At 33.3% G+C, this 24,194-nt stretch overlaps 1 protein-coding gene across 6 annotated transcripts in view; it reads right to left on the bottom strand.

The window, feature by feature from the left end:
• Positions 1 to 24,194, bottom strand: part of LOC109535287 (protein groucho) — a 73,215-nt gene that overhangs the window by 39,342 nt on the left and 9,679 nt on the right. For 5 of the 6 annotated variants that reach the window (XM_048670400.1, XM_048670401.1, XM_048670404.1 and 2 more), the window contains exons 2-3: positions 9,126 to 9,223; positions 569 to 632 (exon numbers count right to left, since the gene is read on the bottom strand). In XM_048670400.1, coding sequence (XP_048526357.1) covers positions 569 to 632; positions 9,126 to 9,223 — 162 coding nt within the window. Of the gene's footprint in view, positions 1 to 568; positions 633 to 9,125; positions 9,224 to 14,526; positions 14,929 to 24,194 lie in introns of those variants that run through there. The other variant, XM_048670403.1, reaches the window with a different exon arrangement.

The raw sequence follows: 24,194 nt of genomic DNA, 5'->3' as shown, positions 1-24,194 counted from the left end.
TGCGAAAAAAATGGTTTTTTGCAATTTCTTTAATTATTTAAATAATGTTCCACAGCCGGAAATCGCACTCAAACTATTGTCCCAATATTCTGACATCCTTCCAAACAACTTCCAATAATCGTTTACCTTTATCTATTTAGTAAACGAAACCGGTCTTTTAAAGTCTAATCTGACTGGACTATTTAGAAACTCTCGATTTACGGTCAGGATACCATATCCGTCGAACACCCTGTATTGCTTATTTTGGTTAGCTAAATAACATATTTAATTAATATCGACTCCAAAATATGCAACATTAAAATCAGCTAGTATTAGACACTTGTGATTTCAAAGCGCTATATTACCTCGTAACCATACAGTACAGTACAGTTCCTTGTTGAACATTGAAGTTGCAAAGAATAAATCGCGTTCATTGGAGATGTTGCAAAAATATTAAATAAACATAAAACGAATAGGTAATTAAGTACTATAGATTTGAATCCTCTAGAATAAATAATTCCAACAAAAGAAAATAAACAGCCACCGGAAAAATTTTAATTAAAATTTTTCAAAATTCAAAATTACTTACCATGACATAATGTCGTTGCATTTCGGTTTTTTCGCTAGCTATTTTCTCACATTCCAATTTTAACCTGAAAGTAAAGAAAAATGTGTTATTTCTAATTGACTACATAGAGGGAAACTACATATACGAAACAAAAAGAACCTTAAATAACCACAAGTAACAGATACCTAATTACTCATGGTCAATTGTCTGTAACATTCCAACAAACGCCACAAATCGAGTTAAGCAGAATACTTTAATATTAAACCCGATAATTAAAAACTAACTTTTTAAAATAGGTTTTGTTCTCATTGCATTAGTATGCATTGTTAATGTGCCACAAAATAGACGCATTTACTTATCACATATTTAAAAAAATCTGATACCACCCCTAAAACTCCAGACGCACTAAATCAAACGCACTTACAAAAGTAGAAGTAACAACTGTTGCTCATGAAATAAACCAGAAAAATAAATATAGATATTTCAGATGTACATTGTATTATAGATACTAATGCGTTGCTCAGCAATTTTCATTATTTGAAAATAATGATTCAATTTATTATTTATGATTAATGTATCAGGTAAGTATAAAAGGATTATTATTTTACCTCGCGACCTAGTTTCCATCTATGTACTGTTCACCAGTTACGTAAGGAATCCAAAGTAATATAAAATCCATAATATTCCGATTAGATAATCTCAAACAGTTATTAACTGAGATTTTCCTTTAATATTTCCTCAGCAACCCTTTCTAAGCCACAATTACTATTGTGCTTTTAATTTTAAAAAATCACCATTGAATAGTTCTGGTTCTGTGCGTCGGCAACTCTGTATATATAATTAATTTTCGTGTCGATTTTTCATTAAGTTATGATTCTCAATTACAAGTGCAAGCTTATTGCGGAGGAAAATAATAACCATGCAGTTTATTGAACTGCGTCGACCATTGTGCTCGTGAGAGACTTACATGTGCAATAATTTCTTATAACCGCTTTGTTTTCTATTATTGTTATTGGAACTGGAAATAGCAAAATGCACGCAACAATAGAACGTGTGGCGACAATAACGATTAATCAAAGCTTTTACTCTAATTTATCGGTCCTACGGAAGATGTTCCAGGTTATAACATTTTAAATGCGGGATGTGCTTACTAAGAATAAGCTAATTTAACCAGAACCACGTCCGTGTTGAGCAAAAACATATATTAAAAGTTTTGTAGTGAATAGATTAGTTGCCAAGTAAATACCTTAATTAGAAAACAAACTTCCGATGAATGAATGTTAATAAATTTGTGGAAAGATGTTCTACAATCAATTGAAAAAACGGCTCTTAATAAGCCAGATTAATTGTGATAAAAAAAGGCGATAAAATTTGACTTAATACAAAAAACAATTTCCTCTCAGCTGGCCAACCAACTAACACAAACTTTACTCTTTGTAATTTCTTTGTATAACCCATAATCTCTGCCGAGATAGGGGCGCGGTTTGCCATTCCTCTTTCTTAAATTAGCAAGTAGGAGTACTAAATGATTGGAGCTAAATTCATTAAACGAGAGATTAACTAGACGGCACAAATAATTCATACACTCAGGCGCTATGACGATTAATAAATTAACTCGTTATACGAGTAGTGGTTGTTTCATAAGACTTTTTTCAGTACCTTCCAAAATGTATCTCAAACCATTATGCACTTATTACTGATTAAATGTATAATTTTTCTCTCACATGAAATTAACCCTCAATATAACTGTAACGATATAAACGTTTTAGTCAGATATGAAGATTGTTAAGAATACACCTTACATACTTCTAAACTTTTATTCACACGCTTATTGAAGAGTGTTCACTGATACACAACTTTGGTGTCTGCGCTTTTATCTGAAAATTCCAGTGAAAAGAATCGGACAAACATTTCATTCCACCATTCCGTTATTATAGAATAAACGAGAGCCGTCAACGCCGTCAAACAATTTTTGATAAAAAAATTTGCTTACCAAAAGTACTAAATATTCGAGATGGAATAAAATTTGTCAAATCAATACTCTCTATAAATCTACGGCAATTTCCAGATAAAGATGTAGATGCTTATCTGGCATCGTACCCCTAAATGTAAGCAATAACTCTAGGTAGCACTTAGACGTTATTTGCAGAAATATTGGAACACTCCTAGTAAAGTGACGAACACATTATAATATAATACGGATGGACTAAAACTTTTTAATACAGTTTGTTAATAGCAGAGAGAACAAATTTAAGCTCACTTGTTTCTACTGTGTTCTCACTGGAGCTAGACATGTTTCGAAAACTGAATCAGCAGCAATTACTAATTTTGAATGATCATTTAAAAACATGCTTTGGTAATAAAACTGGAAACCGTAAAAACAATAATTCATAAAATAACGAGTTTCTTCTCAATCAGAAGATATCGCTAATGTATTCCCTTAACATCCGGCATGTTCACAAAATACCTTAGTGGCTGATATATGGTAATCAGTCTGACCGAGTCAAAGTGAAAATATTTTTTTTACTGACACAAGTGTTTCTTACCTCTACAATTCCTATACACACATTACATTTCCTAACAATTAATGAATTGTAAACTTGAACCAATGAAAATAAATATTTGCTGCCTGAACGAGAAAGTAAACATTCTCCAAACCTTGGAACAGAAAATAAAGCTGATTTGGATTCAGACCATTTGGTTTGGGTAAACTATTAATAACTCACTAATTTGGAATAAAATCAAAACCTTTCTGATTTTGAGCTTAATGAACTTGAAATACATATCTGAATAAATGCATTTTGCTTCAAATTAGATGGAGGAATTTTTCGTGAAATTTTGAATGTTACTATTGAACTTGCACATACAACGTTACGGTAAATTGATTATTAAAAATTCCAATAAATTGCCTTATTAATACCACTGGGGGCACGATGGATTAAATATCAAAGTTTCAACCACAAAATCCTTTCCCTAGGTTCCAGACAACAGATCTAGGTGTTGTGCACACCTTTGTGCTTTAGTGCGCTGAGGATTACTGCTTGCCTTTTTATTTCGTTTTTTATAGATTATTGATTGGATGATTGCTGATTTATTAATTTTTTATTATTCATTATTACTAGATTGACAACTTCACTTTTTTCATTGTTACACACCAAACAACCAGAACAAAAATAAATGACAGGACGCCGAACTGGCACGTTCAGAAATGTTCTATCCGCGCCAACACTAGGTCTTCATTATTTGTTATATAAGTATCGCTCTTTATAATATTTTTTTCAAACATGGAGATAGTTAAAAGTTGAATTGAGCACGTAAACAATCGCCAAGCAGATTTCCTGATATTTAAAGATGATAAAAGAAAGTTCAACAATAGTTTAGTTTAGAACTGGGTTGTAATATGACGGTGCGTTTTTTTTTTCACATAAGTTAATGATCTACAAAAATCACAAAATAGCTTCCGTTCATCCAAACTACGTACATTTGGTTTAGTAGAAATTTTAGCAAAATTAAATATATTGTACTTAGAATCAATACAATAAAAAAAACTACTTATTTTCTCAAATACATTAATTCTTCCAAATAGTTTATTCATACGGGTAATGGGGGTAGTGGCAAACCTCGTTTCTAATGAATAGACAATAAAGGAAACAGTAAATTAAATTCGGTGTTTCAAGAAACATCAATTTGTATTGGTAATTTTTTAAACATGTATCCTAAATATTCGCGTATGTTTTTCCTGTACTATTATAAGCGCGTATGGTAGAATGAATATACATTAGAGTTAGGCTTTACAATTTATTAATCAAAAAAATTACCAGAAAATATCAAGTAATGAAAAGCAGTTTTTCATTACTTGTTTACCTAAACTTTAATAAACCTTAACGTTTTCGCTGCAATCAAAAAATGTCTGACTCTTTTCATTTCGGAGACTCTTATTAATGCGATAATGCAATGTCTTTTAAAACTCGTATTACCATAGCTTGGTGGCATACAAGAAATGTTTATCTTGCTTAAATTAATAAATTTATATCAGGTTCTTAACTAGAATGGCATTTTATGAATTAATTCACATTATTATACGCCTATTTACATACTGAGGTTATGACGAAGAATCCTAGTAGGGAATCTATTTGCAAGTTTCAAAAAATTAAAATCATTGCAATAACGGATGCTTCATGAATAGTGTATTTTCCATATAAGACATATATAAGTACGTCACTGTTTCAATTGAATTTTATTTCCATGCGTTCGGCTTTCCCAATATTATTGCTATTAGTGGGTAGGCAATCATATGGAAATTTCGATGCAACTAAGTGCTTAATGTTTGAAAACTTCTCGATTAATCACCGCGTTTTCGTGTTTAATTTTTAACTACTTGAAAGAACAAAACCGATTTTTTGTTATTAAAGCATTTAAAAATAAATCCCCTAGATGCAAATATCAAAGACACAACAATAATTAGCAGCTCATGTATCGAAAAATGTATAGCAGTGAAGCAACATATTTTTGGGTTTTAAAGTTTTTGCATATTTTAAATTTGTAGCTATTTTTAGTACATTAACCAGCATTGTTTTAATATAATTAAAACGGTTTATTAACAATAGGTACGGAAACGTTTCATCGTCATAGTTCTACAACTAAGAACAATTTTCGCGGTTTGAGTCACGACTGGGCCAGAAAGCTGTCAAGGTGATGCGATGCCAGACCGTTGGGATGTTTGACCCCTGAAATAAGGTGCTGGGAAATTGAACTTGAGATCATGTAGAGCGTTTTTGCAGAAATTACTGTCCATACTTAACAGACCAAAATAGGAAATAGGTGAAACGTCAGTTATTTTTTCAAAGAAACCAAAATAAGTTATTTGAAATCTGCTTCATAAGGAAGAACTAAGTTCCATCAGATAAAAAATTGATGATTGCAATCCTCAAGTGAACACTGTTATTAAATCCAATCCAAAAACTGGAATTAGCTGATATTCAGACCGAAACTTATAAATTCACACTCCGCCTCTGTGTAGGACATTCCACTCCATTGTTCCGCTCGTTCTCGACATCATCACGCATCGCCTTTCGCCCATACCGCCGTTAATTATACAACGATCTCAAAGAACGAGCAAATGAAATATTTAATCGGTCTTTCCTTTTGTTCTTCGCATTTTACTGCGGTAATTGCGGGTCTGATTGTTGCCCCGCTACTTCCGCAGAAAAAGTTGAGGACAAAATGGAAGCATACCGGATAGATATAAATCAGTGACTAGAACTCTGAATTCGTGTGAATATAAATGAATGAAAATATCAGGCCGAAATATTCCCATCCGTTACTTGATTTGATGGATCCTCAATTGTATGCTATTTATCTCGCGAAGTTCAGTTTTAGTGTGTTTCACTATCAATAAAAATATACATACTTATGATCTACTTGTAATTCCAATTCTAAACAACGAACACAGACATGTTGAAATCGACAGTCCAGAAGTTTTCCGTTTTGTGTGAACAAGAATACAATTGTTCGTGGTCTATATTGACTTAATTATCCACACTTGTAATTAATCTTGAAATCATACGATCACAATGTAATATAATTACTTGACGAAAAACCTTTGAGTAACAGCACTGCGACGAGTAGACCAGCCTAATGAGTGGCCACTCATGATAAGAAAAAGTTCGAATATGTATGACACTCAATGCTCAGTCTATATTGACTCTGGCTTTTTGCAGCTTATTGATTTTGGAATGATCAATAAGATGCTGAAACAATGCAATACATTTTCAGGAACAGATTTCTTTATTTTCAAACCTGGGGCTTGTCTTTGCCACGTTGTTAAGAAGTGAATGCTCGAAACGTGCTCATCATCCTGAATTGAATTATTTTTCTGTTCTCCGTAATATTCGTGTGTGAGGTTTGGATTGAATTTTATAAGTCAATAATCAAAGTCGTTTTTGTATTACCAATTCAAATTGCGCTAGTGGTAGACGTTGTAGGTTCAAGTAATAATTACCTCCCAGAAGCCGCAACCAAATATTAACGCTAAATTTGACTGGAATGAGCGTGAGTGTTATTGCATGATCTTTCGTTACTCCTCAAATGTTCGTTATTAAAATTTGTTAGGTGTAAGAAAATTTAATTGCGGCGGTGTTTTCCACATATACATTCAGAGTATTCAGAGAGTATGGTTATTAAAATAAATACTGTGGGAGATTTTCTAATATAATTTGCACTCAGAAAACAGTATTTGGTGAAATAGGCATTCACTTTCGAGAATTTGTGCTGAGGAAAAATCGAAAGACAAATGAGGAAAACCCGACAGATAAACGAGGAAAAACCGACATATTCAAACAATACAGGAAACAACAAATTTTTAACGTTTGTTCAGGCGGAAAAAGGTTTTAAAACCGAAAATGTTATCTTTACATTACTTGAAACGGATTTTTTTATTTCCTTAAACATTCGAGACCATAAAAAATCAGTTTATGCAGTTTACCATGACTGCGTTAGTGCTTGCTTCTATCAAGATCAAAATTATTTTAGCCACTGCTTACTACCTACGACCTTCAATGAGTAGTTAGTTCAGTTTTTGCAACTTGTGTAAAAAGTAGCAACATGCAGAGATCCCAATTGACATATTTCTGATAGCAGAGAAATGTTTTAAAGCGAAAAAAGCTTTAAGCTTTGAAGACGATTAGTTCAACCGATTTTTTTTAGTTGGTTGAAATACAGCACTGTCGATTGCATTGGAACATTAACTAAAACACATTAATAACCCTGCAACCGCTTCTTTGCTTCATATATTTTAAATGGACTGTGTTAAACCGCCAACCGCAAACTTAAATGAAGTTTATGATAAAAGTACACTAGTATGCTGCGGTATTAATAAAGCATTTTTGCTCGAACATAATCACTATGCGAATTCATAAAAATGTACATGTATTAGTGACATTTCCTGGTAGTAATTAGGATAACACATACATATATGTTTGGCGTCGTTTCTATTAGAATAACATCGATTTATAAATCAAATACCTTTCGGTTTAACTGCAAATCATCACCTGATATCAGAACCATATACGTCCGATACATTTCCTATCCTTGTATCATATAAATCAGTTTTCTTGGTTCATACTAATGATACGATGCACGATTTTCTTTACTTGATAAGAAATATATACCTTTAGTGAGTTTGCGAATGTCGAGAAAGAACTTGCTAATGGTCGCAGAGCTTAATACAAATATATTATATCAACCAAAAGTTTGGTATACTCGGTACGTTTGTCGGACTTGTTAACAGTTGTGTAGAAGAACAAGACGCTCTTTATATATTCGCATGTTGCACTATTCCAGTAACTTATTTAAGCATTTTCTGGGAAATAAGAACAGTATTAGGCTGGATGTATAAACTGCGCGAGAATTGGTGATTTTCAAGAATATTTGCGACATATTTTTAAATATTAGTGATTATAACATTTTTAAATATTATGAAAATATATAACTACTTGTAAAGTGTAAAAACAGAGGCTCAAAAGAAATATTCTATACTTTTAAATTTGTATGAGAAAATTGGTCAAATTTATCAAACAATTTAAATAACGAAGAACTGGAAATGGAAAGAATCGCAATCGCAAATTAGAATGGCATAACTTCCAAACCCCCTTCATTTATTTTTATTGATACCACTGTTCAAATAACGATTTCCAATCAGACTTTGGAGATCTGCCAGACTAACGTTTGGTGTAATGTGTTCTGTGCAGCAAAGCAGTGGCTAAATTACTTTTTAGTATAAAATATTTGTTATGAGCTTTAAAATCTAAACTAGACAATCAATTATAATTGCTTTATAATATCAACTGATTATGCCGTGGATTCCACTTCAACGTTTTTGTGTCTTTTGAACATTTCGTATCGTCAATGCTAAAGTGAAATCAATTGCTAATTCATTGTTCACAATTAAATTACATGATTTCAATCGTGTACGATCAATAATTCAAATAATCTGACACACATTGAAGCTTTTATCAATTTTCTTGTTGCTTATTGGCTAGTATTATAGAATTATTTCCTAATAATAAAGTTAGGCGGATAATGTTTGTTTGATTCGACTCGCATTGTGGTTTCGTCTGCTATAATGTTCCCAAACTGATTCATGTAGACCATTATCAACTGAAACTGACTGAAATCAACTAACGTTTTAAAAGCTGTCTAAACACTGTTGTATTTGACACTATTGAATTTTTCGGCCATTTGGGCTGTAGTAAAAACGAACTTCTTCTTAGTGTTTAGCAAGCACGACAGGCTTAAGTCTTAAACCCGCATAGATAGAAACACCTTTAATGATGTAAGCGAATTGTGTTTGCCATACGTCAGCAGGAAATTTTCCAGGACGGCCCAATGGAATCGAAAACCGAACCGTTATGATCTACTGTTGAATTTAGCTAACACATTTTTGCAAACAAAATGTAGGTATTGCTTGTCCACCATAAATATATAACAAATTCCTAACTTTTTGGGTTAAACTATGACAAGAACAAAATAACGAGGACTAACACATTGCTGATAACTAAAATATACATAAAATACTTACGTATGATATTGTGCTTGAAGAAAATTGAATTCTTCCTTTATCCTTTCTAATGTGTCTGCTATGGTAAATTTTATTTGACCACCTTGCGGTGGTGGACCCTGAAACACAAATTATCAGTATTATAAATTAATTATGAACTATAACAGTTAAAACAATTAAATTAAGTTCAATTTCTTACAACGTTGACCCGGTGTCGTAGAGCATAATGCCTGCTTGTTAAGTTCGGTTATATAATAATGCTCTTAATTGGTATCTCCTAATATGAATGGAATGATGTAATACCATATACATATGTATATGGGACGGTTAAAGTAGATTGTTTTAGGCGTTCAGGATCTTTGATAAATAACGAAATAAATAACTGACAGTTTTAATAAAAAAATATTCCATTAAAACAATTGATTCCATACTAATGCTAACAAGCTACAAAAAAACATTACCATTTGCATGAAATATGTAATTTTCTTAGTAATATGAGCGGGTAGTTTACATTAATTCGACCCTGGATTAGCGCTAGGCGATAATGAGATTAATTCATAAATAATAAATTAAACTTGCAAACTACCTAAGGCTAAGGAAACCATTGCGTGACGCGAAGTACTTCAATTACGTTAGTGGAAAAGTGACTGATAAAATCATATTGTAAACCAGCTAAAAGTTCGATCGGTATAAACCATTTCCACATTGTATTTGTTTCATGTGGGATAATGGGTTTTCGGTTTACATAAGAAATATCCACAGAATATGTCATATTTTTAAGCTTTAAATGTGACCCTAATACAGGGTACGCAATTAATGAATTAAGTCACCCACAAAAGAAATAAAATTTGAAAGCAGAAGTAATTAAATAATAATTAATCAATTTTAGCAACAACTTCTGAGTAAAACAATCAGACCAGTTGATACTTCCTAGTCCTTAGGATAATTTACCGATACTAATACAGAAATTCGCGACTTGGAAACCGAAAAAGGAATAGGGATGTGTGCATCTGCAATTGGCGGTTTCCTAATCTACCGCCCAAAACCTAATACAAATTTAAAATTGTTAGGCACATTACAATTGCAATTCTTATTCGTCATGGATCCGAAATTCTAAATTAATTTTTGTAAATATTTGATGCACTCTTGTCTTGATGCGTGGTTGGACATTTCAGGTTAGAAGAATTTGTTTTTACTGAGATAAATCACGTGTAGTGTTGAATCAAAGAGAAAATTGCTAAAGATAGAACAATACTTTTAATGTAATTTTTTAATGTTCTATATTATTAGAAAAAAATATTCTGTCTGTTTCGGCTTATTTAGTATTCACTCTATTGTAACAGAAGAATAATTTTGTAATTTGTAAATGTTTGCCAACCGCAGATCTTCTAAGTGGATATTTAATAAAAATAAATAGAATAACAATGATAGAAATGGATAACCAACAACAGAATACAGGTCACAGTAGGTGACTTATTTTAAACGTTTTGCAACACTAAGATAAAATAGTGCAACTTTTTGTAGCAACGTTTATCTAATTTTTGATTTGAGAATGTTTCAATGATAAGTCACCAGCTGGGCATTTGAGTTGTTTTCAGGTGTAAACTGAAATATTTGCAAATACTAATCAAGTACTTTTGCTGATGGCCATTCAAAAGGCAAACCATCAAAATTGCGGTTTATCGCCGTAAGGTCGTTGAGGAAGCTAATTGACTTTCTACCTTCCCTTCTTTATTTTGGTTACATTTAAATATACACATATAAAACCTGTTCGTTCTCCAAAATTAGATTATGAACCAGTTATGCATTTAACGGTCGTGTGAAGGAATTTACCCGTTACCGCCCTGTGGTTCGTAAATCCGAATGTTCAGAGGATTCAATACTCGTTTCGAAATCTACCCTCTTCCCGTTTCTTGGTGTATTATCAAAATGGGTCGTTAAAGCGTGTGTCTAATCTCCGTGACGGGAAGCCCTCCTCGTGCCGAAAGAGTGAGAGAAAAAATAACAAAAAGGCTGGGGACCGGTTAAAGTTTTATTGATCTTCTCAGTATCGGGGTCTGGTAGAGGTTAGTTTATTGCTTTGGTAGGTTTACAAGATTGCTGTTTGTTCAGCGTAAGCCCGGGTTCAAAGCAAACACTTAGGAGAAAATGTCTAAATGGAGTTTCGGTACTAGCTGTTGGATTTGCGATTCCCGTTTACACAAGTGCATCGTTATGTAACTCGAACTTCACAAATTCGAATTTAATGAAAACGAAACGAGATATTTTAAACATTATTTCAATGAAATGAAATTGATGGGTTGTGTACACACTTAATGACAAAATCAGTCAACTTGTGTACTTATTGAAGATCAAAGTCTCACGACCGTCATGTTATTTGCAAAATGTTATGATTAAATATATTAAACAAATTTCCATAAAACGAGTTGCCCAAACCTACTTAGTTTCGGTTTCATTAAGGCCGGAAAAACCTTTGGCCTTGAGGAACGAATGGAGGTTGATATTTTTGAAGCAAAAATGGCTGAATTTATTTCAACATTATCATAACATTTGTGTTAAACTCGGGATTAACCGGTTAATATCCAGATTAGCGAACTTCGAAGTTTAACCGTAACATATACATATAATACGCACGGCTATCTGAAAGTCACGTGTGATTTTTACTATCATAAATAGAGAGGGATGATCAAAGTGAAGATAATTATTTGTTGACATGTTTCAGTGATAATATAGTATGGATGAAAATTTGTCTGCACGTACTTCACTATCTATGCTACTAACCGACATTTTTATATGAGGAAGCTATTCGATTTTTGACCCGAGAATATGATCCTCCACACCATTTATAATCAAAAAAGTAAATTTTCTCATGTTAAAAAAATTTCAAATACGAAGCTCATACAAACGATGTTGCCCTTACTTTTAAATGCTTTATCATTTTGTCTCATTTTTATAATGTTATTTGTTACATACAATTTTATTTAATATTAGTTCTAAACATCATCAAACACATAGCGAGCGACATAGGATCGCTCATTCCATTAAAGTATGTTTTATTATTTAGAATATTCGGATTCGTTTTGGCGTTTTCTCTTCAGTTTCGTAGATTTTGCCGACGCAAATCTATTGTAGCAATCAATAACGGCAATCTGGTTTAGGGTTTTGCCTTACCGCACGTTGTTGTGCTATTAACGGTTAATTGAAATAAGACCACAAACCAACGCAGCTGTCTGGAAATTTGGAAATATTTACGATTTCTTCGAGCTGTAACGCATCATCTTGTTCGTCTTGTTAAGTCCAATGGTCCAAAATGTCTTCCAAATCACAATAATTGTTAATATACTTAATTAGACAGACAAAACAGTAAGTGTATTATTCACTGTAATAATTTTGCTCAGAATTTTTCGAAATTTGTTTATTATTCTTCATGTCAAACTAATATTTACCTTTAGATGTATTTTTTGAAGGAATGTCTGAGATGACGCGTAAAAAGTTAATAGAATGAAAATCAAAATATTATACGTAATAATAAATAAATTTATTTCAATGCTATTTATTATAATATTCGAGAATAATATTCGAATCAAATATTTTTTAAAGCGAGCCCAAGGGAGCAAACATAAGATAAAGAGTTAACTAAAAATAGTTTCCATAAATTATTTACAAATCATTTAATCATAAAGTATACATCAAAATTTCATGCCAACGAACTCTATGTATAAAATGTCAATCATCCACGCAGCCTGCGATCTGACCAACTCAGGTTTTGTTAAAAGCTTTTAAGTTTTACATGTACATTTACACGTTCAATTCTTCATAATTGGTTGAATACATAATTTTTCTCTGAATCGGTAAAAACGGAATGTAGTTTCTTTAATTGCCCTTTAAAATTGCCAGCTTCCCGTTCTTTCTCATTTGACGGGCATTAATGAGGAAGGGTGCAAATAAAAAAAATCATACTGAACTATCAGAAAATGAGCAACAAAAACATACAAGGGAATTCTATTTTCTTATTTTTTATCAAAGAGCTTAATATAATTTACAACTAAATAGAAAAATTCACATAAAAGTTGTTACCCTTAAGAGGCGCAGAACAAAAAAGTCACAGTAGTAGAAGATACAGCTCCTAACAAAAATTAAGTTAATACTTTCAATCCCCTTTAACTCAGAAATAAAGCGCTTGCGGACATATGTTAATAGAAAAGTTCTACTTATTTCTGTGAGTTTTGTCCCATACCTCTTTCATTGCCCCGACTAAAAATTATTCATCACCTTGTAAATGTGGAATCTGTAATTATCGGAACAATCGAATCAAAATTAATGTAATTACCATGGTCATATCTGGTTAAAGAAGATTATCTTCAGTTGCGAGTCTTGACATAATTTTTGAAAATGCGTAAAATCTTAAAAAGAAATGTAGGAGATAGAAAGTGGCCAAAATCGGAAATCTAATGTTGCTCGAATCAACCAAAAAATGACTAATTTGGATCTGGTCAAATCGGAAAAACAATATTTATTGTACGTAAAAAATATGTAACTCGATAATCGGTACGAACAGTAATTTAATTTTGATCTTGCATTTGAAACCCAATTGGTATGATTTGTGTTGGTCGGGGTGAGTTTCGATTAGTTTTGGTTCAGTGCGAATGAAATGCGTCTCCTTTCCAAACTAATTTAGATTCTTAATTTCGCACTTGACCGCTAAATTTGAGGAGCCGTTTTATGTAACTATTAAAAACATTTGAAATTTTTATAAACATTTTTCTATGCTTCATATTTTGAATCCATTGAACTTGATTAAATATGGAGTCAAATGAAAACAAACGTGATTGAACAAACAGCGGGTTTGAAAATGCAAAAGAAGAATACAAAAAACAGCACTGTATTTCAGTGTCCTGAGGATGACCCCAAATAGAAGTGGCGAAACGTCGACAAAAGTGAGGAGAAACTTCCTGTTTGATTTTTCCAGTATAAAACCAATACAATAAAAAAAACAACATTAAGCAAATACGGACACTAAAACAAAATCTTTCAATGCAAATAGTTTTATGTTAATGCCCCAAAACAATCGCAAATATGTTAAGAATATTTAAGCTCTGTAGATCACTACAAATTATTTTTCAAATTAGGACCTGTTAGAGGATTTTATCATAACAATGTAAGGTAAGGTAGTGATAGATTGCACTGGTCTAAAAAACGTATTTTTTTATTAGGGAAATATTTCCCTCATAAAGTAGTCATCAAGACAGTATTAACTTTAACTGGTGTTTGATCAAATGAATTGACAACGTTAGCCAGAAAGTACACATTGACATTGCTATCATATGCCAATCTCTCCTAAATACTGTGCAAGAACACTTCCACATCAGCTTAAAAATAGAAACTTTTTTCCTGTAAAACGGATTTTGTCAATTAAACTTACCGTTTTAAACATTTGGCTAATGTATCCAAAAATGTCAACAAATATCAGCTCTCATATCCAATTAGGTACTTAATAAATTTTGGCGCTAAGCCCGTGGCACTACATCTGTAGCAAGTAACTGCGGATAAGCTAGCTATTAAGATAAATCATTATTTTTCAAAATGTACTTTCCAACAAAAAACACATTTACAACAAATTTTTCCAAAAAACTTTTTTCAGATTTTTAATTAGCGCAATTCCGTACTCTGTTAACATTATTTGTAGCCGACAATTATCAGCAAACAAACCATGCTCGGATAGTCGCGTCACATTTCTCTAAGCGTCACTTTAAAGTAAGCGCTTCCTGAACGATGAAAAACGAGGGACAACTAAACCGAAACTAAACGGCAAGCGCACAAAACCGACAACAGTGGCCAGATTGCCTCCGTCTCTGTTGCCAAATGATCGTGAGAGAAATCGCTGGAAAAAGACAAGTATAGAAGACATTATTAGTTCTATTAAGCGATTGATCCGAGGGATGAATTGCCTTTTAGAAATAGAATCTTGTTGGTATGGGTTCTTTTATGCGCAAGACGTTTGTAGCTTTCCCGGGAAGCCAACTATTAAAATATGTTTGCTTACCAATGCTATTACTTAAGCGACTGAAAACATTTGAAAATTAATGCTTAAATAAATACATGCAACTCACGCGCGATAGACAAAAAATACGTAGACAATGTATGATTAATTATTAACTGCTGGGATTTCGTGTGCTGATTAGAAGTGGTCATCAGCCAATAAGCTAAGCAGAGTCACGTAGGTGCACGTGATGTAGCTTCACATAATATTTTATTAACTTAATAATGTTTTACGACGAGATAAGTATTGGACTTCAATGCGTGGCAGTGTCACATGTTGTCGAAAAAGAAGCTCTTGGTAGAATATGCCGGTAAAAATGTATGCCCATTGATTTGGGTATCTTCTTCTTGTAGCCATTTTTCGTTCAGAATTGGACATAGGCCTTCCTTAGTTCTTTTCTTTTTGTTCTATTTTGGGCAATCCTCATCCATGGAAGTCCCGCTACCTTTTTTATGCCGTATGTCGTCGTACCAACGTGTGTGTGATAGATCTTCTGCTCGCTCTTCTGCCGGCCCATGGCCTCCATCGCAAAACTCTTCCATTCCACCTCCTTATTCTTCTTCTAGCCGTTCTTCGTCCAGAATTGGACATAGGCCTCTCTTAGTTATTTCCATTTTGTTCTATTCTGGGCAATTCTCATCCAGGGAAGTCCTCTCAACTTTTTTATGTCGTTCTACCAACGTGTGATAGGTCATCCTCTCGCTCTTCTGCCGGTCCATGGCCCCCATTGCCACACTCTTCCATCCCACCTATTACCACTTATTCGGGGAATATGTCCGTGTAGTCCCATTTCAGTTGTACTGCCCGGTTTATTATATCGATTATTTTAGACTTGTTTCTAATTAACTCGTTTCGTTTTTGTCACGCAGAGAAACACCTAATATTCTTCTTTCCATATTTCTTCTGGGATAATCTGAACTTGTTCACCATTTGCCCTGTGACGGTCCATGTTTGATCGCCGTATGTGGTTACTGGCTATAGACGCATTGGTCGTAAAGTTTTGATCGCAGATACAGGAGTATTTCTTTGTTTATATTTACATATTTTTTAGTTCTGCGAAAGCCGCCCATCCCAATCTAATTCTCCTTTCCATTGCGATATATTTGTTTCCCATTCCAGGAGTTATTCGTTGGCCTAAGTATGCAGTCTTTTACATTCTCTATTTTGTTGTTGTCTATTATGATATTGGGATCCACCGGACACATAGTTTTGGTTTATTCATATTGATTTTGAGGCCTATTTCCTTCGAGAGAGAATCAAGGAAAAATTTGAGTATAGGTAGTACGTTTATTTGTATTATTTTAAAATGACGATGTTTAACAAGCACCACACGCGCGAGACAAACCAAAATTTTGAGTGACGAATACGGGCTTGATATTTGTCGCGAGCCGCGTCTGGCCGATTTCTCGGCAAGATCAAAGTAGGGTCGTGCCGCAGTGTTGACGGGTTTATTTTTTGGTATTGGTCATCCGAAGAATACTTTTACACGATTTCCGAAAAGTAATAAGAAATGTCAGTAAGAAAATACGTAATGGGACTAGAAATATAAGTTAGCATTAATGAAATTGTATAACTGGATTTTTTGTGTGCGGCGATTATCCAGACACCACTGTATCACAATACCCAACAAGCCGCAGTGTCGCTCGACATGATTTTGCAAAATGCCAGCTTTATCGAAAATTGGCAAATTTGAGATTCGTTGGTAATCGTGCAAACAATGTTCAAAAAGAGTCGCACTAGTCCCTTGTTCGTGTCGTGTTCGCGACGCGCTCTTTTAGCAGGTTGCTGGGGTAGGCTTTGTTATAAAGGCGCGTACAGACGTACCAAACAGAACACAATGACGCAACACCGTCGCTAAACATTGGCTAAACAGAATGCGAAGCGTATTGTCGTCACGACACATTATTCGCTCTCATCGGTTCATGCAAACCTTAAACATACTAAATACTCTGATAAAACGCAACAAATTCTAAGTGTTCGCATTTGGGTCCCGACTTGCACATATTTGGGGCCTTACTTTCATGCGTCTACGTGAGCACTGCCGGAAAATTTGTGTATTGCCGATTGTCTAAAGTTGGTGAGAAGCAAATTCGATATCAACCAATTTCTGTATCTTTGTATCACAGATTATCAAATTCTTCATTCAGTCAGTTCTGTGTTGGCGCACGATAATAAGACTTTCACACATTCTCACAATTGTCACTCGTCTGGTCTAGACCAGAAATCTAAAAGAATCGAGATTTGTAAAAGACAGACAACTGATGAGACGTTGCGAGGATACGCTGACTGTTGCCGACTGTCGCCTAGATTTGATGCGTTTCTGTACTCGGTTGCATGTCTGTACGTGCCTTTACAATTTTGGATTTTTAAAAAAACGTTATCAAAAATAAAATAACTATTGTTATTTTCTTCGCTAGGGTTCTCCCTAGTTTCGATACCCGCCATACAAACATTTTGCAGCTACCCTCGTTTTTTTTGGACAGTAACAATTCCAAACAGTCTAAGGGTCACCTGCTTTGGATGGCCACCTGCGCAGCTTTTTTACAAATTAAATTTGAGCACTGGGAAAAACATGTTGGTAATTTTATAACAATAACCCTGAATTGCAAGCTAGAATGCGTGGACAGTATGTGCGCATATTATAGGGCATATGCACATATAGGGGAGAGAGAATCACCTTGTTTCAAGGCACTTTTACTCTACTTCTGGAGCCGTTGACACATATACTTGTTGCTTCATTAGATTTTTTGAGAATCACTATAGGTTAACTCTTAGAAAACTATCGTATGCTGGCTTAAATTCAATGACCACTTGACGAATCACTGTTAAACTCCCAGTAGATCTATTTTGACGGAATCTACACTGGTAGACCTCCAAGCCTGACTCTACGAGGAGTTTAAGACCTTTAAGAAGTATGTTTGCAAGGATCTTATATGCCGTGTTGATTAAGGATATCCCTCTATAGTTACTACAATTTGTTCTGACTCCATTTTAATGGATAGGTATGATGAGGCTTTCCTTCCACTCATCTGGTAATTTCTCCTGGCTCCATATAAGGGTAATAAGTTTATTTCGAGCTTTGTGATAGCTTTGATGGTTTCTTCGTATGTGGGTTGTTCTACGGGCGGTTCTGCAGTTTGGTACTCGGTTGTAGTCTGTTCCTTTCGTTGATCTATATATAAAAGCTTGTAAAAGTACTGCTTCCACTTATCCACTAGTTCACTTTTGTTGGTCGTTATGCTTCAATCTTCCTTCTTAAGTATGGTTTCGGCTCTAGGTCTGAAGCCTTTTTTGTCTTTGAAATTTGTTTATAGAACTTTCTAAACCGGTTGTGGTTGCTATTCCATTCCATTTCTTCCAGTTTTCGTTGCTAGTGCTATATCTTCTTTGTTCTCAGTAGTTTTCGAGCTCTTTTTCTTATTTCGCGATAGTCTTATACTTACTACTCGTCCGTTCTTCTTTGTAGCACACTTTGTCTTGCACGGTTTATTTCCTCTACGCGTTCTTCATTGAACCCTGTATTGTGCTTATTTTGAACTCCGCCTGTGGTAGGTAATGAGTGAACTGAGTAGCTCAGGAGCTACCACTGCCGATCCCAAGCCCGGAAAAAAGAAGAGGGTTGGTCAGGGGGTTTACAGCCACTTTGCGAAAAAAAATCCCATGTTATGATAACAGCAAATCAGCCTCGGGTCATAAAAGGCTTATCAATTTTCAACTTGCTAAAACTAGCATTGTTTTATTAGCAGAATCAAATCAAAATTTATTATTTTAAATCGCCAGTTACTAAGTTTCATGGTCGATTATACCGTAAATGGGAGGAGCGCCTCTCTGATACTCAATTTGGATTTCGTAGCGCGGGTTAGGAACCAGAGAGGCTCTATTTGACAAAATAAGGTATTAATACAGAGAGGCCGCAACATGTCCACCAATGCATGTATACCCGTGTTTTCTCGATTACTAGAGGTCGTTTGACTGTGTGAACCACGGGAAACTGATCAGCATCCTTCAGAACATGAACTTAGATCGCAGTTACATCCATATTTTTCCATTTTGTTGCTACTCATGTCTAGTTTCCAAATTCATACCTTAAATTTAAATCGGAGAAGCTCAATAGCGTTTAGCCCTGGCGAAAAAGTCGCTAAAACTTGAAATTGGAATTACGCGAAAACTGTTAATCCGACGGAGTACAGACAGCTTTTTGCACACATACAGACAAATAAATAGCTACCAGTGAGCAAAATTTAAGCTCTTAATTTAAAAAAATTGGTCAAGTTGTGATTTTTTAAAGAAAACATAAAATTTTCTCGTTTTTTCCGGTTCTCTTCGTGATTTAGTTCTATATCATTAAGTTGTGGTTGAAACCCACAAACCTAAATAATTACTGTATATTATTAAGATGGCTTCAATCGTTTCGATTTTACAAGTAAGAAACTAAAAAAACGCGATTTTTTGTAGAAAATTGTTTATAAAAATTAACAAATGACATTTTGTTGTCCCAAACATAGTGGGAATAAAGTACGCCTGTACTGTACACAATTGGTGTAGGTGGTTTTCTAATAGGTTTCATGTCAAAAAAGCTATGATTTTCTATGATTTCATCTAGCTATGATGTGAAGTGTGAGTACATTCCTTATCGTGATTCCTAATGAAACAGTTTTTGATGCAATAGACTGTAGAAATGAATGTTAATTTAAGTCACGGAAAAAAGTGTGTAGGAAAAGAATATTTGTCGTTTGTGTAATTGTCGGAAAAATAGATAATAAATATATATTTGCTCCAAAACGACGAAATAATACTTGTGTATGCTGAAATTAATTAAAACGAAAATGGACCAGATAATAGATATTCCAAATCACTGTTATATAATATGTAGTAAAAAAAATCCATTATCAATAGAACTTTGCATATAATCAAAGAAACTACGATTTGGATTTGAAAGTCAACACATTTTAAAAAATAACATCTACTGATATGAAGGTCCGCGATATTAAAAATAAGTTATTTATCTTTAAGTAAAGTACATCAATCACGGCGAGATTTATTTACTTGTAAGTTAAATAAAAAGACATGTGGAAGGAATCATATATACTTATTTGAACGCGATTAAGCGGCATAACCCAATTCCCAGTTTGATCGTAAAACCGATTTAGTTCTTAGTGGCAGATTTAGATAAAAACACATTTAGAGCTTAAAATTTTCTAATCCATGAACAAATATAATATGACTACATACGTATTTGATTAGATACTTAACTGTTCAATTAGAGTATAAATCAATCGTGTATCTTTGGTAAATCAATAGGAAAAGTATTAATCTCTTTTGTAAATTAATAAATTATTTTAAAGATAAATTTCGCTAGTTTTGAGCTGTCGATTAATAATTTGATTATCAACTTTATTACCTTATGAAATTAATAAATTTCCGTCTATCGGATACATATTGTTAAGTCGATAGGCGCCTTTTTATCGACATTAAGTTAATCAAATACTAAGCATTTATACTGTGTTCAATGCTACATGTCCAAGTAAATAATTCAGTCAGTAATCAATCAATAATTAAAGTTTTCTATTTGATCATTGTTTTCATGAGTTAATACGAACTACATGCAAACATATTTTACTTGAAGATATCAAAAATACAAAGTAATGGTTATACAGAACCTAAATCATTTTCTGTTTTTGGAAGAGCAATTTTTACAATATCGAACTATAAAAAATTCGTTTGATAAAAATGAAATGGAATCCACATAACATAATCTCAACAAGCATCAGGGAAAATTCAGACATCGGTTGTGTGATTATTTCTACTGTTAATCAACACTCCAAATTGGAAGTAAATCAATATGTATTCACGTGTATTAATGACTAGTCAAACAAATAGTATTGACATTTTAGATTCAAAGTGAAAATTAATCTTAAATAAAAAAATAGAGATGAGCATAAGATTGCGATTTGAAATTCAAAATTTAATTATTGAACAAGCTACAATTTAATGCATCATTTTAAAGTCCCATGTCAAAATTTCGTTTTGTTAGCTAGTTTAGGGTCAAATATATTGTCGCCATTTTGACCAATGTTTATAATAATCTTATACAGAAATTACATTTAGTTGAACTATGACAATTTAACCCTCAATGTCATAAAAACGGTTGACTTTAAGGCAAAATTTTTGTACTGAATATTACGTAGAATAAGTAGTGATATTATGTCATGGTACATACAGGGTGATTCACAATTGGCGTCATTTCTTTTAAGGAGTTATAGGGGCTCACTTGGAGAGTAGGAGAAAAATATTAAAACATTTTTTTTCGTAAATTTCTACAAGATATTAGCAGTTGCATATCGAATCTCAACTTTGTTATTAAGCACTATTTTGAAATGGTCCTATGTTTGATCGATAGCTTATTGGAATACTTAAGCATTCGAATAGAAAAATTACGATCTTTGATTCTAATTACAAAAAAAATGATAGTAAAAAAGTAGTTTGCTATAATTTTTTGCAATTAATACAGGTAAGAGGTACGAGAAGCTACTCGATAAAAGCGAACCATGAGGTGATCTGGAGTTAAAGACAGAAATGTATGTTTATTTGTAAAAACATCATTTCGAGGTTATGATGACAATAAATAACAATTTCTCGTTGACACTATTGACACTCCGAAAAAAGTATGTTTGTACGTTATATTTAACGAATTCTGTTGAATCTACGTGTCATCCTTATCTATTTTATTGTCACTTCCGGTATTTTTCCATGATTGCCCGAGTTTTTAATAATTACGAGGCAACAGGTATTTACGTAATGTTAATTAGGCAGATTACCTTGAAAAACGTTACCGTCTTTATATACAGTTTTTTGCAAATTCCTCAGTTTTAAAAACAATTATTATTTTTTACTATTTTTTCTGTACTCCTAAAACATCCCCAGAGAAAACTTCCAGAGAAATGACGACAATTTTGTATACAGGATGATTTACGTAGACCGTGCTTTAGAAGTTTTCCAACTTGCAGTTGTTTTAGAAACTTCGAATTTTGTTTCCGCTCATAACGAATCGTGCCGAAACCAAGTCAAATACATTTATCCCCTGTATATGGCTTTGGTATTCGTCGGTATCAGGTTCAGATCAAATTTATGTTCGATCTCTTATTCACATGGTTATCGCCTACTTTCATCTTGCATCTTTCAATGACGCGAAATACCAGTTAAACTGTATTATTTTCCTTCGACTGCATTCGTTTTACAAATTAATTAAATCGTTATGGAAAAGTATTTCTTTAAATGCATACTTTTTCTTGCAGTAACTTTTTTAATGTCGATTTTGCTTTGGATTAATGTATATGTTTCAGCTGAACTGTTTGAATTGAGCTCCTTAATCCTAATTAAAAGCGATATTTTTCATTACGTAGATATGTTCCATTTTTGCAAAGTCTTTATCTGTTAGTTGCTGAAATGTGTTTTTCGCACGAGTGTAACATTTTTATAACCTCGCGAATGCAAATTTCTGAACACTGTCAATACAGAGCTTTTGTCAGTCTTTCGAACCACTTTCGATCTTAAAAGTTCTAGAGTAGCTTTGAGAGCATTAGAGTGACTATTCATATAATTGCAAATAAATATATAACGAGAGCAATATTTCATATTTACATGAAAATATATTAACAAATTATCAATAATTTTGTGAAAATGCTAACTTTCAGTAGGTATATATTTATGCAAAAGCTTCGGAAATGCAGGTTAAAAATATTAAAATCTAAGTGCCGCTATAAAAAACCGTAATCAAGAAAAAATTATTGTTCAAATCGTTTGGATTCGCTTAAATTGCTACTAGTGAACCGAAACGATGGTTTTCTGCGCCGTAATTGATAAAGATTACCGCACCATCAATGTCATGTTTATGGCTCGGAAAGAAACTTAAACTGATTACTTTCAGTTTCTTAAGCTTGCTTTATTACCAGCCAGGCTTACCTGGTCACGAGTAATGCAAACACAGTTTATGACGACGGCTTGATTTACCATTGTGCGAGACTTGTGTTTCTGATACAATCTCTGCTGATCGAATTGTTCTACTTTTTTCTTTCATTTCAATAACACGCCATTTGAATCCTCTAAGTAGAAAAAAACAAGCGTCGTTAATTCTACGGCGTGCATCAATGTCCCTTGTAATTTAGACAATGATCTGCAACCTTTTGCAGAGCACGTTATAACATTTTAGAACAATTGAACACTTTTTCCATTTATTTTCACAGGTTTCAACATTTTGAAAGCTTGTGAAGTAACTGTTTCTTTTAAAGATATGGACTTTATCAGTACTAGAACTCAGAAGCTAATTAATGGCCCATTTATATTGACATAAGATAATCGTTTTATCTCTTTGATAGAATATAAGCGACGGGTTTAAAATGCTGTTATTAACTGAAATCCCAACATTATTCGAAACATTCTTTTAAGTTTCCTTAATGTAAACTACTACCGCAGAATTTTAATGGACAATTATCCAACTTTTTCGCGCTTAACTACCACTGACGTTTATTAATTGCGTTTCGTTTTGCAAAAGTAGTTTTAATAGTAGAGAACTAATTGTGTTACTATACTTTTTAATCCGTTAAAACTTCTAACAGCTTTAATGTAAAACCTTCTATGAAGCAAAGGTAAAGCAAATGCAGTAAAAGAACAAATTTAGACAAACGTAGGGGATGGCTCGCCTCGTAGTGATGTGCAATAAAACAGCTATAAGTTTTAATATTTCGGGTTTATGATCTTTACATAACATCAACTGAAAATATACGCAAACCTATATTTAAATATGTATATTTTTAATGAGTGAAAGAACTGTTGGTATTTACAGAACAGAAAATGTGTTTACTGTTGTGAGTATGACATAGGTCTACATTTGCTTAGTAGTGGTAGAAAGCACATTTTCATTTCAATCTGAGTGAAACAAATTATCCACTAATTTTTTTGCAATTTCATCAAGTATTGAAAAATATTTATCAATTAAAGTTAATCTGATACGACACTTGAACTTTACTTGTAGTACCGTCTACTGCAAGCAA

The sequence above is a fragment of the Dendroctonus ponderosae genome, unplaced genomic scaffold, assembly GCF_020466585.1.
Source record: "Dendroctonus ponderosae isolate FM_Combo_2020 unplaced genomic scaffold, Dpon_F_20191213v2 Dpon_F_20191213_1, whole genome shotgun sequence".
NCBI classification, from domain to species: domain Eukaryota; kingdom Metazoa; phylum Arthropoda; class Insecta; order Coleoptera; family Curculionidae; genus Dendroctonus; species Dendroctonus ponderosae.
The sequence above is the reverse complement of the archived record's forward strand: the minus strand, read 5'-3'. Positions and strand labels throughout refer to the sequence as shown.